At 37.4% G+C, this 14,316-nt stretch overlaps 1 protein-coding gene across 2 annotated transcripts in view; it reads left to right on the top strand.

Moving 5' to 3' along the window:
* Window positions 1-11,982, top strand: part of gabrb4 (gamma-aminobutyric acid type A receptor subunit beta4) — an 85,553-nt gene extending 73,571 nt beyond the window's left edge. Inside the window, exons 5-10 of one of the 2 annotated variants that reach the window (XM_023962348.2) lie at window positions 1,831-1,913; window positions 5,332-5,469; window positions 7,182-7,334; window positions 10,178-10,434; window positions 11,052-11,141; window positions 11,441-11,982. In XM_023962348.2, coding sequence (XP_023818116.1) covers window positions 1,831-1,913; window positions 5,332-5,469; window positions 7,182-7,334; window positions 10,178-10,434; window positions 11,052-11,141; window positions 11,441-11,794 — 1,075 coding nt within the window. In that variant the 3' untranslated portion in view covers window positions 11,795-11,982. The remainder of the gene's footprint in view (window positions 1-1,830; window positions 1,914-5,331; window positions 5,470-7,181; window positions 7,335-10,177; window positions 10,435-11,051; window positions 11,142-11,440) is intronic. The other variant, XM_023962349.2, reaches the window with a different exon arrangement.
* The last annotated feature ends 2,334 nt before the right edge of the window (window positions 11,983-14,316 follow it).

The raw sequence follows: 14,316 nt of genomic DNA, 5'->3' as shown, positions 1-14,316 counted from the left end.
GGCAGTGGTAACTGTTGACACAGCAATGTGACGTAACATATTCGCCATGTTCTCCACATTTCAAAATAGTAGCAAGTGCTAGAATGGTAACTCAGCCCCTCCCACATCTTAAAAGCAGACCCCCCCCCCACTTGAAACAGGTTCTAAGTTATATTTATTTACCTTGTAAGGATGAGGAAGACTTAATTTTTAATTAAACTGGTTGAAGCTACTTATTATTTCAGTCATTAATGCAATTAAACATTTTACATCAGTTCAGCCATGAATCACTCATACAGAATGTCATTTAAGTCATCAAGGATACCTGAACTACCTATGAAATAACTTAAGTTCAGTACGGAAGTCCTGCGTCAAACAGAAAACACCTTTTGAGGCCCACATGTCAAAGATCACTACACTTGTATGGGATAGAATAGGCTTTTTTTTGTTCGTTACTCTTACATTTAATTATTCGTTATTTTGTGGCTTTGGCAACTGGTTCGGATGCTTACTGGACCCCTCCTTGGGGAGGTGCTCCAGGAATGTACCACTGGGTGGAGCCGCCCAGGGGACTGAGGACATGTTGTAGTGTCTACATCTCTTAGTTGAGCTGGGAATGCCGCAGAGTCTCCCCAGAGGAACGTGGGGAACGTGGATGAGGATCGGGAAGTCTGAGTATCTTTGCTTGGACTGCTGCCCCATTAAGGCCTGGAGTTACCCATCTTTGGTTTAGGTGATCATCATGGATCAGCTGATTCTGAGACGGAATAGATCAGCTTTTCACTGATATACAACACTTTACCAACATAAAAAGTTGCATGACAGCCAAAAAACAATTTTCTCCGCTTCACAATCTTCTAGAGTTGCATTACTTGCGTCAGCGGTTGAAGAGTTACGGTAGTGGAAAAAATGCCAAGACTGGAGCTAAAGCCTTGGCGTTTGTGTGAAGTGTAGAGAGAATATCATGGGAGCACTCCAGTTTATGGTTATCTATGCTTTAGCTACTTTGGGGTGTTGAAGGGGCCAATGGCAGCACACACTGCTTGTTGAGAACAACAGGAGGAATGCCTGCTTTGTTGCAGTTTCCTGAAGTCTTAATTTGCTCTATAAAAGTTATCAGATGCTAGTTGTCTTTTTTAACCCTTGTGCTATCTTAGATGACCCCACCCTTACATTGACGTGTTCTCCCTACCATGACAAAGGTGGATAAAGGTGGAAAGATTTCATGTAATCCATGGACACCAGTGAGGTTCACAAATCATTGAAGAAAAAAGGTTCAGCGCACTGTCTAGTGGGTCTAGATGACCCAACTCCCAATGTTAAAGTGCCTAGGATAGCACAAGGGTTAAAAACAGTTGCTAGAGGATTCTGTAGTTGACAATACTACCAAAATATGGGGTAATAGACAGCAATATGGTGGGCAGAATGGTGGTTTGAGGCCATTTGGGGGCAACTGTAGGAAAATGAGATGGGACATGAGACATCAGCACAATTGCTCACAGGATGAAGCAAAAACCAACAAAAGCCAAGGTGAACGTATTTTAAAAAAGGCTTTATTATTAATATCATTCTAGTGGTCTCTCTGCAATGTTTCACGTGATCGTCAGAGAAATGTTACCTTGGATTTGATGATTCATAAAAGGTAAAAGCGGGTTCAAACCCATTTAAACCTCAACAGTCTGTATCTATTTATTGGATCCGGATTTCTAGGAAACAACTCATTGCAATTATTACTGAGCACTGTACTTCACAGTGAGTTCATTGTACAGCACGGCCCTTTGTGAACTCTGGCTGCTTTTTACACAGGAATTGCTGATGACACCGGTCTTTGTGTTTGTGCTCTTTCCATAGAATAACAACTACTGCTGCTTGCATGATGGATTTGAGAAGATACCCGCTGGATGAGCAGAACTGCACCTTGGAAATTGAAAGTTGTAAGTTGTTAAAAAAAGCAAACAACATAAGTGTTGCATTTTACACAAACGGTCAAAAGTATTTTGCATGATACATGCATTCTACGTATATGACAGTTAATGTCTAAAACAGCACTTGAAAGTGTTATTTTTTTTTTTAAGAAATCACATTTGTAGATAATTGCATTATAGAGCATAAACGAATCATTTATTCATTTATGCTCTGGTATATATCACATCAGATGAATGATCTGTGGTGATTTTTTTGTGGATTTTCTCATATCTATAAAGGGCTTACAGGGTAAGTAGCCAAAATGTACAATAATGGACACAGCTTAGTAAAGCCAAAAACAAAAAAAACGTTGATATATTAATAATAAAATATATCTTTATAACTGCCTTTCTCTTTTTTTTTTCAGTGTGTCTTTAGAACAATTGTATGAATTTCTTCTTCAATACATGAATGAGGAGTTAATTTATTCCAGTGTATGATTCACAAACTCCACAAATATTTCTTGGACTTTAGTTGAAAGGGCAAGCCTAAAAACCTAAACAAGAAATTGTAATGAAACTTCTAAAAAAGAAGGACTGATTGCTTTTTCTATAGTCCAATTGTAACTAGTGTTAACATGTGATTAGTGTTTTTTTTGTGATTGATTAATTGTGATCTGTAACCAATTTATCTATTTTTAATTACAATTATTTTTAACCTTATCATTGCTGTGAAAATCCTCATTTAGAGATATTTATATTAAAAAAATTTGACAATCTTGGTGCAGTAAAAGATCAAATTACAACAACAAAAAATGGCTTTGTGAAGTTTTCTTAATATAAAATACTTCGAACCTTAACTTTTAAACCAATAAGGATTTTTAATTTTTATTTGGAATAATAAAAAACAACAACACAAGAACAAGCCATTAGGTCATGTGTGCTCTAATTGAACACACTGAAGCAGTGTGCAATCCAAATTTCTGTGCAATCCAGAAAATATTGACCACAAAGTTCTTACTTATTGTCTTAATACATATTGACTAACCTTATTCTACATTTGACTGTCCCGTGAGATCAGCCCTCTATGTGCCCCATTAATTTATGATAATAAACACATCATGTAACGTATTGTTTTGTAACGGGACTACAGATGGAAATGACCTTTTAATCTACAATCTGGTGCAAGCATCGTTTTGCTTTTTAAGCTTAATGTATTTGTCCGCTGATACATTAAAAAAACAAACTAAACTAAACTTTATCCCTTACATAATAAATAATAGCTGTGGCGTTATGGGTTATTTTTTGGGTTAGTTCTGCATAAACCACAAAGTCGCACACTGACAACGTCACAGCAGCAACACGGCGCATGCCACTTATACGGTCGCCCGACGGATATCGAGACACGCACTGGGAGTGATGTAGAGGCGCTGAGTTCAAATAAAACCTTCATACGAGTAAATAGCTGCAGCTTTGTTTTTTATATTTGAAAACTTGACAATTAAAAATGAGATTGACGCGATAAAAAAAAGCTAATTTGTCTGTAATTGATTAATTGCGATTAATGGGATAAATTGACACCCCAAATTGTATCCTCCCTACAAAAAAAGAAAAGAAAGATCAAATAAACAAATGTAAGAAAGACTCTTCTCTGACTGTGACTGAACAGAGCATCTTTTGTCTTTTGTGTCAGTCGAGAAAATATTCATGTGAGATCATTTTTACAGGAACTGTTTTGGTTTATTAGCACTACACCAGATGCATTTAGCTGAACTCTAAATGACTAATATTTGTTTATGTCACTGTCTTGAAAATTGTTTTTTTTTTTCTTTTCCTGTGGCATGATTAGCGTTTCATTCCAACATTTATTTTGTTAAGTATTGTACAGGGACCCCAGTGAAAATCACTCAGATTATTATGATGATATTTCATGATTCCAGTGCTACATGATAAAATGAGAATACACAGAATAATCTAGAATATTTGACTTATTTGTGGTTCATTCAGCTTTGTGTGGATTGTGTTTTTATGCTCATCAAGAGAACTTACTTTCCAACATTCATTATTTCAGACTGCATAAATGAGTGTATGATTCTTATGTGTTGACAAACAATTAAGTGATCTGTCTTCAGTTCAGATTAAACTGCCTGGTTTTTCTGTGGAAGAAGGAAATGGAGACGATCGGTTATTTTTATTGACCGTTTCTTCAATCCCAGCAAAATTAATCTGTGCGATACATCACGTTTTACGGGTCTTTGCGTTTAAAATAAAACAGAATAACGTTTCTGGAGAAAGTCCTAAAATTCAAACAGGCTGTGAATTAAAAAAAGAGTTGCTGTTTATGCTCATGGAATACTATGCAGTGGTGACTAGTGCACCTTAACCATCAGTTTGATGGATTAGGCGGGTCGTTGTTTCAATTTCATGGACAATGTCACATTTCCTTACCCTATAACCTCAGAGAGAGATTTAGAGGTAATGAATCCTGGTCCCTTAGTAAGTTTAATGCCATCCCGTTGTGGACGTGTGGTACTAGAATGTGAAATGTGGTAACGTTTCCCAGACTGAGGAATGGCTCTGCAGTGAATCCGTGGCTTCCCTTATAAACATAAATCCAGCATGACGGTCACTTTCGATTGCACTGCCAGTTAAAAAAATGTGGGCACATCATAACATTTGACATATGTTCATGAATATTCATGCTGGTAGTAATCCATGCAGGGATATAGCTTCATGGAAGCTTGCAGAATGGAGCCCGGTATCATTGGCGAACCAGCTCTGTTTCTGGGAACAAGCCCCCACACCAACTGTTTCAGTGTGGCAAGGTTTCTAACCAGAATTTCTGAGTGCAAAATGATTAACTGAATATTTATTATCAAATGATTATAATTTCAGATTAAAATGACAAAACATTTGATTAATTGAATATTTAAGTGATTTTAGAAGCAAAAGCATTTCCAAAAAATTGCTTTACTATTAGTTTTCAATGTAAGGATATCATAAATCCAATCCACTAAACTCTATTACCTAAAAAGAATCAATTTAATTTCAAATTACAAATAGATTGTTGTACTATATGACTTTAAAATAGCAATATTAACAATATTTTAGACTTTTTTAATGTACTTATTGTTATACTAAGTTTCAAGATGTTTTACTGCCAAAGCATTTACCAGTAGTTTTATCACTGCATGCAGTTTTCCCCCCAAATTTTCTATGTCCAATAAAGACGCTTGAAAATAAGGACATGCTTTGATTGGGCCTCAATATTTTGCAGTTAAACTGCTGTTTTAGTTCAGGGTCATGGTGCTGGTGAAAGAAACTTTTTCTCTGAACATTTCGCCTTGAGTCACAGATTCATAAAATCCTTTCTTGGTTGTTGCTTTAAAAGTTTTTTTTTTTTCCTTTTTTCTGCATCCTCCTCTTCTTTACCCTCATGTGAACACAGATGGATATACGACAGATGACATCGTGTTCTTCTGGCAAGGAGGCAACAGCGCTGTGACCGGTGTGGACAAGTTAGAGTTACCTCAGTTTTCCATTGTGGAACTCCGCCTGGTGTCCAGGGAGGTCAGGTTTGCCACAGGTAAGTCTGCTCTGGATGTAGTTTGCTACTCCAGAAAGTGAGAACAATTCTGTACTGTTTTATTTCATAAAGCTTGTTTCATTTTGCACCTCATGAATACATTTGCAAAAGTGTTGTTTTAAATTGTGGCAGTTATTTTTTTGGATGGATAAGTTGCAGATACAAATTTTACAAAAGGTCCTTTTAATCATCATGGTTTCAGTGGATTAGTGATCATAGAATGACCACCTACAATTGATTATATATTGCTCTTCACAAGTGACAAAAAAAATCTAATATAAATTACTTTTATGAACAGTTCCAGTTTCCAGTTGTTGTAGCAGAAATTACCAGTAACGCATTTATTCAAAGTTTGTTCTTTCTATAAAAAATTAACATAATTTAAAGTCCCACTTTGATCATCTTTTGATCTATTGTAAAAGGTTCCCAGGGGTATTTTAATCATGACTGTGCTGTTTTTAGCCAAAATCAAAAATCCTGTGTCATTTTCTAGGATATATGCTTCCTGCAGAGAAGCAGGAGTTCATTAAAAATCCATCTTTGAATTGTGGGTAGGACTGTTGGCGTAGAGCAAGCCCGCCCCCCTTCTCCACGTTACTGAGATTTACAAGCTCTCCCACTAGCTTACAGCCCCTTGCACTCCAACCTTAAATCAGTGGTGCAACAAAAAGGGTGAGCCATATTAGAGCTATCCAGCCGTACATTTTTAAGCCAGATATCAGCTCAGACAAGGTAAACCAAAGACGTACAAGGATCTAACTGTCTAGGATGCATCAGAATGGAGCAGAGCAGGTCCAGCTTGAGGCCCACACAGCGTATTTTCTTTGTAACAAATACAATCTTTTTCAAACAGCATTTTATTTGTTGGCTCCCGATACACAAAGATTTCAGTACAGGAATATTCAGAAATGCAATTTTAAGCATAAATTTAAATATATATTTAATTTAATATATAATTTAATTTAATTTAATATAAATTTAAATATGTCCCCCATCATCAGAAAAATGCCACAAGAACATGTTAAAAACACCATTTTCATTGGGTCTTTAGTTCTTGATTTGAAAAAATGGTAAAGACAACAGACAGATTGAAGTCCAGTCTGTTAGGCGTGATTTGCTTAGTTTTCCACATGTGAAATTCCATGCTAGTACGCAGCGTTTCCATTGCATTTTGTCTCTGCATCGTTTCGGTGGCTTTAAATTAAAGCGTAATCAAAAGAGCAATTAGTGCCTCACCAAACCAGCTGATCTGTTCTGCCTGAGTTTACCATGAATGTCTCACTGCACGCTCTGTCTTTCTTCCGTCGGTGTGAGGGCATGAGTAGCAATTATCCACTTTTAACATGCCCTTTTGCTGGTGTTCGGGGAGAGAGAAAGAGCAAAAGAAAAGCAGAGCTGTTCGATGGGACTATTCTCAGAGGGATGTTGGAGCTGCCTGCTGAGATAGAGGGTTGCAGAAAAATGTGCCATGTTTGCGACTTTCTGCCATGTTTAATTGGGATCGAACTTGTCCCCAGAAAGGATTCTATCGCTTTGGGGAAATTAAGTGCTTCATCTGAACAAACTGGGAAATGACCATCCTGCGTATTGTCAAAGTGTGGACTCTGGAACTCTTTAGTAGTTCCACCTCATTCCTTTTTTTGGCCTTTACGACTTGTTTACTCTTTTGTCCTTCACTTTTTCAAGCTGTCCTCTGTCCTCTCTCCACACAGGTTCATATCCGAGGCTTTCACTGAGTTTCCGGATTAAGAGGAACATTGGATATTTCATCTTGCAGACATATATGCCCTCCATCTTGATCACCATCCTCTCCTGGGTCTCCTTCTGGATTAATTATGATGCCTCTGCAGCTAGGGTGGCCCTTGGTGAGACAACCGCTGCTGCTTTTACAGCCAATTTTCTGCTCCCACGAGAAATCAATCAATATGACAGCCCAACTCATTGATGTTGCTCATGTTAAATGTTTTTTTGCTGGAACAATGAAATCAACACCTAATATTTACAAACCCTTACCATTAACCGGGGTTTGGGGGCTTCACTGTTGCATTCCAGTTGCTTTGAGGGTTACTGTCAGTTCAGACAGAACCATTAATATGTGAGTAATTTTTGGACTAACATGTATAGAACTACGTTTTACAAATAACTCGCTTAGGTGAAATCCTTGAAGTAGGATTACAGATGCTTTAAAGCTATAAAACTCCCGACTGGACACTTTATACACTTTTCTCTGACAGACACAAACATTGTCACAATTTTCTCTCTTGTTTAAACTCTCAAAGTTCAAACCTTTGTAAAAAAAATATGTCCAGTATTATAGAATGAAACAAATGTAAATGAAGATGTATGTAAATTTAGTAAACTGAACAGAAATTGATTGACAAGGCCAAGAACCAATCAGAAGAAAAACATAATGACCTGCAAAACGGCGAGACTACAAAAACTGAACCACGACATAACAAAAGACCACTGTACCTATAAAGAGTTTTTCTGTCCCCATTCACAAAACGGGTTCATGGTTCTCTGTTCCACCTTTAATCCACCCAGTTGGACTGGATCAAGAGTATATTGTTCTCCTGCCACCTCTAATACCCCTCTGTACCCTCCTGTGGGGTATTAATAAGTGATCAGGTTAACAGAGGTGTATGGTGACAAATTGACGAAACGTTGTTCTCGTCTGAAAGCAAGAGAAGTTGCCTGCAGACATTGATGGCCAGAACTGGAAGTCTTCGAGTGGAACCGGAAGTCCCCCCATATTGCTAGAAAAACTTATTTTATCTGACAACCCTAAAAGTAACATTTTTATAAGCTTTAATAAAAGTTTTTTTTTATTTTTAGGACTAGTGTTAGGACATGATCGGCTTCCGGCCGATGATTCTAGTCTTGCTGATTCTCTCTTGATTTTAGTCTGTGTGGTCTAAGTGGTTTCCTGATTGTGTGGTTCAAAACAAAGTTCTCAGATTAAACACGCTTTTTGTCGCTCAAATGTATAAAATAAGTTTGAATCAAAATATTTGTCGGACTTTTTTGTGAGGCACAAAAACAAATCGCTACGTCAGGACAATAGTTTTAGGTTAAAAATTCAAACACTTAATTATAAAATCAGGATTAGGGAATAAAAAAAGGAAATAATACACATTTGGTGAATAAAATATGATAATCTTTCTACTTAATTTGTAAATTATAAAATTTTGGCAGTAGAAATTCCCCTACTGGTCACAGTCCAAACAACAGCAGCCAACCAAGAAACCAACTCTACCAAATAATCTCACACAGTCCTGACTTCCACATCAAATCTGCAACTCTGCAAACATCACTTTCAAGTTTAAAGAGAGCTGTTTTTTTTTAAAAGGAAGCAGCTGCCAAATCCAGTCTACTGCTCAAAAACAAATAAAGAAAGAGTACAAGGATGGGTTTCATATATATTTTGCACAAACACGATTATCTCCTTGGACACAATTAACAGACCATAAATGATAAATGTCCACTCAGGACCACTACATTTTACTGAAACCCATCAACTGTGAAATGGACACCTCCCTTCTAGCACCTCCAAAAAATACAAATAAAAAATCTAATTTGTTAGAGTACTGCAGCTTGCTTAACGTATAAAATGAAAGATTAAATAGCCACCCTTGTTTTAAACCATTATTATTAATAAAATATGAATTAAGCCTTACAAAGTTTAACAAAAAAATGTATTTTTTCTAAATCTGTATGGTACTTAAAATTTGAGGCTAATAAGCAAGTACCTCGTAAATTTCATATAACAAATTACTTTTAAAAATATGTTGTGTGCAAATTTAGTGTTGTGTTTTAAAAGACATAAAGCCTTAAACAAAATATAAAAATATTTTACATACGTTATGAGCTGATTTTCATGGAATTAAATCAAAAGTTTGATTTACAGCTTTCTGTTACATTACAGAGGTAGAAAGAAATGATTCTATAAAAAGCTTCATGGAGGAAAAGTCAAAACTGCCGATTTTGTCCTGTATCCTGATGTCCTTACAGTCTGACTAAATCTTTGTCTTTCGTGACTGAGTTGAGCTAAAACATTTAGTTTATTGTAGCTTAATATTTTTTAACCAGTTTGACATATCTGAAAGCTTTAGTTTGAAAAATGCCCACCCTTATCCTATGCTTCATCAGTATTACTGATGCTATACTGAAAGTATCTAAAACGTCCCCCCTTCTCTGCTCCATCGGCTGTGGGCCTTCTGTTGGTCCCCTTGGTTCTAAAATAGACCCACATCATAATGCTCCCACCACCACATTTAATACTTGAGGCGTTCTTGGGGTTAAACATTTTCCTACCACCCTTGCTTTCTGTACACTTGATGTGATTTAACTACTGAAGACTTATTGCATACAATGTAAATAATGATCCTGGAAATAGCACTAACTATCAAAAGTTATGTTTTTGTTTGGTGGATTTTCAAGAAGATCTTGATATCAAACACTACATGAGTTTTTTATTTTGCTAATAGACAAGTGCCAACAAAGCCATAATTAATTAATAGCCTCACTTCTCAAAATGTCTACATTGAAATTTGTTTAAATATAAAGCTATGTTATAATATAAAGCAATGTTTAAATATAAAGCTAACTATTTTAACTATTTTGAGTTGGTTTGAAATGTCAACAAATGATTACATAAAAAAGACCCTTCTTTCTGACTTTTTGTTTTTTTGTCTTTGTCTGTTCTCAGGTGTGACAACGGTGCTTACCATGACAACAATTAACACCCACCTTAGGGAGACTCTCCCAAAGATTCCATATGTGAAAGCCATCGACGTCTACCTCATGGGCTGTTTTGTGTTTGTGTTTCTCGCCCTGCTTGAATATGCCTTTGTAAATTATGTGTTCTTTGGCCGGGGCCCTGCGCAGCAGAAGAAGCTCAGTGAAAGGCTTGGCAAAGTCAACAACGAGCGTACGAGATACGAAGAGAAGCGCCTAAGGGAACAGGTTTGCATCTTCTTGCTGCATTTTTCCTTTAATTTTCAGTAGCAGAGAGTTCACCTAGAGAAAAAAAAACTGTTGCGCAGAGGATTTTTTAGCAATTCTTTGATTTACAAACACGTCGGTCTATCTTTCAAAGCACACTAATGCAAGCACAGTCCTTATACGCATTCACCCACCATCATCCATCGCTTCTCCCTCAAGCACTGACTGCTTTTTATTGAGCAAAGCCTTTTTCATTGAAATACCAATTCATCTAACTCAACAGTGGTGTTAACATTCCCATTTCTTATTTAGGCTGATGTCTATGTTGATGCTGTATGCTTTATTCAGTCTCCCTTTGCCCTCTTGTGTTGTAAGGCATGTTTCCTGTGTACATCAGACAAAAAACATCCAAATACTAGTCACAAAAAATTGGCATTGCAGGTTGGCACAAGCGTTTGCTGCTACACTGAGACTGAATGAAGCCACTCTGTGATCTATATTCTATGCTATTCAAGAGTTGTTCCTTTTTACTGTGTGTCTTAACGTATTTATGTGATTTTGAGAAAGTAAAATGCTAATCTGCTTGTATTTTAGGGTCGTTTTAATGTTCTTTTCATTTTTTCTTTCACATTTGCAAGGACTCCATTTCCGTGCCGTTTCAAACCAACACCTTCAGGTCATTTACACAGCGAAGAAATCTGTATCTCGAGGAACAAAGAAAAGTTGGGGTACATGTATTTAGCAATCATATCAGCTGTAGGCCAGCTTTCACTAAAAAAGTGGAATGATTGATACTAATCCATTTTTGTCACTTTTGTTGCAAGTGAAATGATTATTACTGAATTTCTATATGAAGACTTTGCTAGTTATTTCTGTTGCATGCTAGAAAGTACATTCCATATCATCCATGCATTTGCTTTAGGTTGACAGCTTTAAGGATGACAGGGGGCTTAGATAGCGAGCCTTTGGGGATCTGGGGCTGCTCTGTATTTCTGCTCTCCCTGACTTCCTGTGTCCTGCCTCACAGGTGGATGCCTACGGGAACATCCTTCTCACCACACTGGACATGAACAACGAGGTGATGCCTTCTGACGTGGGGAGCAGCGTCAGTGACTCTCGGAATTCCGTGATGTCCTTCGACAGCTCCGGAGTCCAATTCAGGAAGCCTATGGCGCCTCGAGATGGCTACAGCCATCACTCGCTGGACCGGAGTGCCATGAGGAGCCGGGCCAACTGTCGGCTAAGACGGCGCTCCTCAAAGCTCAAGTTGAAAATCCCAAACCTCTCAGATGTTAGCACCATTGACAAGTGGTCCCGGGTCATTTTCCCCATCATCTTTGGATTTTTCAACCTAATCTACTGGTTGTACTATGTGAATTGATGTGCATCCCACTAGGAATCATGGGCCATATTTTGAGAGCACATTAAATTGGCTTTGATACAGTTCCAAAATATGTATACACATATACAAGTTGAAAATATGTATATGCATATTTCTATATAATATATTTATATAAACACACATGTGAAATCCGAAGGACCTTTCTGCTGTACAAAGTATTACTAGGATGACTTGAATGTTTACTTGTGCGTGAAGAATTTCAAGGCTTTGAGGGGTTTTTTTCCTCCTGAAACCAACAAACAAATAAATCCCATCAGGGGTTTTTGGAACTAAAGACTGCATGATATTTTTGTTATAAAAAAAAAAAAGAAAGAAAGACAAAAAAATATTCAAGAAAAAAGCAAATGCTCTTGAGAAAGAAAAGATGTCTCAGAGTTTCGTTGACTTTTTATCGACTCAGAAATCCTCCTCTGCAGCTCATGAAGTCAGTGGTGGCTTGTCTGTTCAGACATCGGCTGAGTGAGATCCTTGGCAGACACCTCCGAGACCCCCCTCCACCACACTCCTTCTAACTCCACCCACACCAGGACCACCCCATCCTCACAACCCACCCCCTCTCCCAGCCACCACATGGATAACACACACGGAATACTCCGGTTTTACTATGTACAGCAACCGCGTTTGGATTATGTGTTGTTCCTCGGGTTTTTTGAAGTGGTATTGTTCTCTTTATTAGGCATCAGCTATGGCCTGCTGGTCTCCACGCGGGATGTTTGACCGCTGCACCCCCGCCCCAAAGCTAACACAAACTTGTATTCCTTTTCATGTCATCTTGTGTTGGGGCGGGTGTGGGGAGTTTTTTTCTTTCGTTGGTTTTGTTCTGTTTTTTAATATTCATCATAAAAACAAGTACTGAGTAATGTAGATATGATTTTGTCTTGAAAAATACTGTGATTTCCAAGGGCATCCGAACATGTTCTAGAGCTTAGGGCATTATGAGAGAAAAGAGTCAAAGGTTGACGAGTTTGACGATACGAAAGAAAAAGTTAGCATATTCTGTACATTTTAGTCATTCAGTATTTGTGCTCGTTTCTTTCCTCTTGACAGTTTATCCACATTCTCTATAGATGCAGAGTCCATTCATCTTTCATCCACATGACGCTTTGTGTTTGCTAAAAAGAAACAGGGGATTGCCTTTGTTCTTTGTTTCAGATGATTCCTCAGTAAAAACACAAAAACATCTGTACTCCAACAAATCCGTTTGGCGAGTTGCCAATTTTGTTTTCAGTGCGTTTGTTTGGCATTTTTTTTCTGTGTTCAGGTCGCTGTGTTTGTAGCCAAAACCACTAGGATGGTTTTGATGAGTCCCAAGCAGAGAAAACGGGTTCCACATATCATAAGATGATCTCACTCCGTTAAAATGTTTTGGGTTTTTTTAATCTGAAAAAAAAAAAAAAAAACTTGGTATCAGTTGGGGAAATACTGTCTGAGAAATAGCCATTAATTAAATTAAGTGATGACCGTAATGCCTATAACTCATACTGTTTGTCTCAAATTTTACACCTACGTTGCATTTATGGCACTCAGGTTTATTTGCAGAGAAAAGAAAAGTGTTTGAACTTGTGTTCTATTTAGTCCAACTTCATGGCTATGATTTAGAGTTTAGACAGCCATCAAGTAGACAGTACAGACACAAAAAGACACGACTTAAAGGAAAAATGGAAACACTGTTGCAGGGTTTGCGGTAAGCAGATGAGGTACAGTAAAACAAAAACGAAAACCACTGATATTATCAACTTGCAAAAGAAAAGTTAATTTTACAAAAACAAAGAGTGACGAAATAAGTGTCATGGCTCTGCTGTAGACCGCATTGGTGTAGCATGAATGAGATGTTTGCAAAAAGAAATACTGATCAGAAGCTGTCTCCCCAAGTCATAGTGAAGTTCGTACTGTGTTGTCGCCTGAGCTGTGATGTGTTTTCAGTGTTTCTTTTTGTTTACGTCTTATACAGAGTGCCTTAAATTAGACATGTTTAAGGAGCTTAGATTTATTTGAAAAAAAAATTAAATTCAGCAAAAATGCGTAAAGAAACCATATTTGTACTGAAAGTTAGCAGTGTTTGAAAACGAAAAAACTCCAAAGCTGGTTTTCAGAGCACATCAAGGATTTGACACAAAAGCATAGTCGGTGGAGTCATTAGCTAAAAAAGAGAAGCGAAGATGTCTTTTTATTTTCATTCTTCTTTCCATCTTAAATTTAGAACCTCTCTGCAGTAAATTGCGACCAAATGACATCGTGTGGAACACAAAAGCTTTATCATGCTTTTCCACATATGCAGTAGTGCTCCCTGACACCTGTGAACTAACGATGACGATCCCCTTTAAACTCATTGTAGACATCCCTGTGACACGTATGCTGCAAGCTGAACTTCTGACTCCTGAAGTTCTGTCACGTGAGACACTCAGATGAAATACTAGATGTAATTCTCTTATTAGTATTTAGTTTTTACAGTTAGATGAAGAGTGGAATTCTATAACATTTATGAAGTATTGACTCGTTTA

This window comes from Oryzias latipes, chromosome 14 (genome assembly GCF_053564925.1).
Source record: "Oryzias latipes strain Hd-rR chromosome 14, Olatipes_Hd-rR_3.1".
NCBI classification, from domain to species: Eukaryota; Metazoa; Chordata; class Actinopteri; order Beloniformes; family Adrianichthyidae; genus Oryzias; species Oryzias latipes.
Note: the sequence above shows the minus strand (reverse complement) of the source record. Positions and strands in the feature narration are given on the sequence as shown.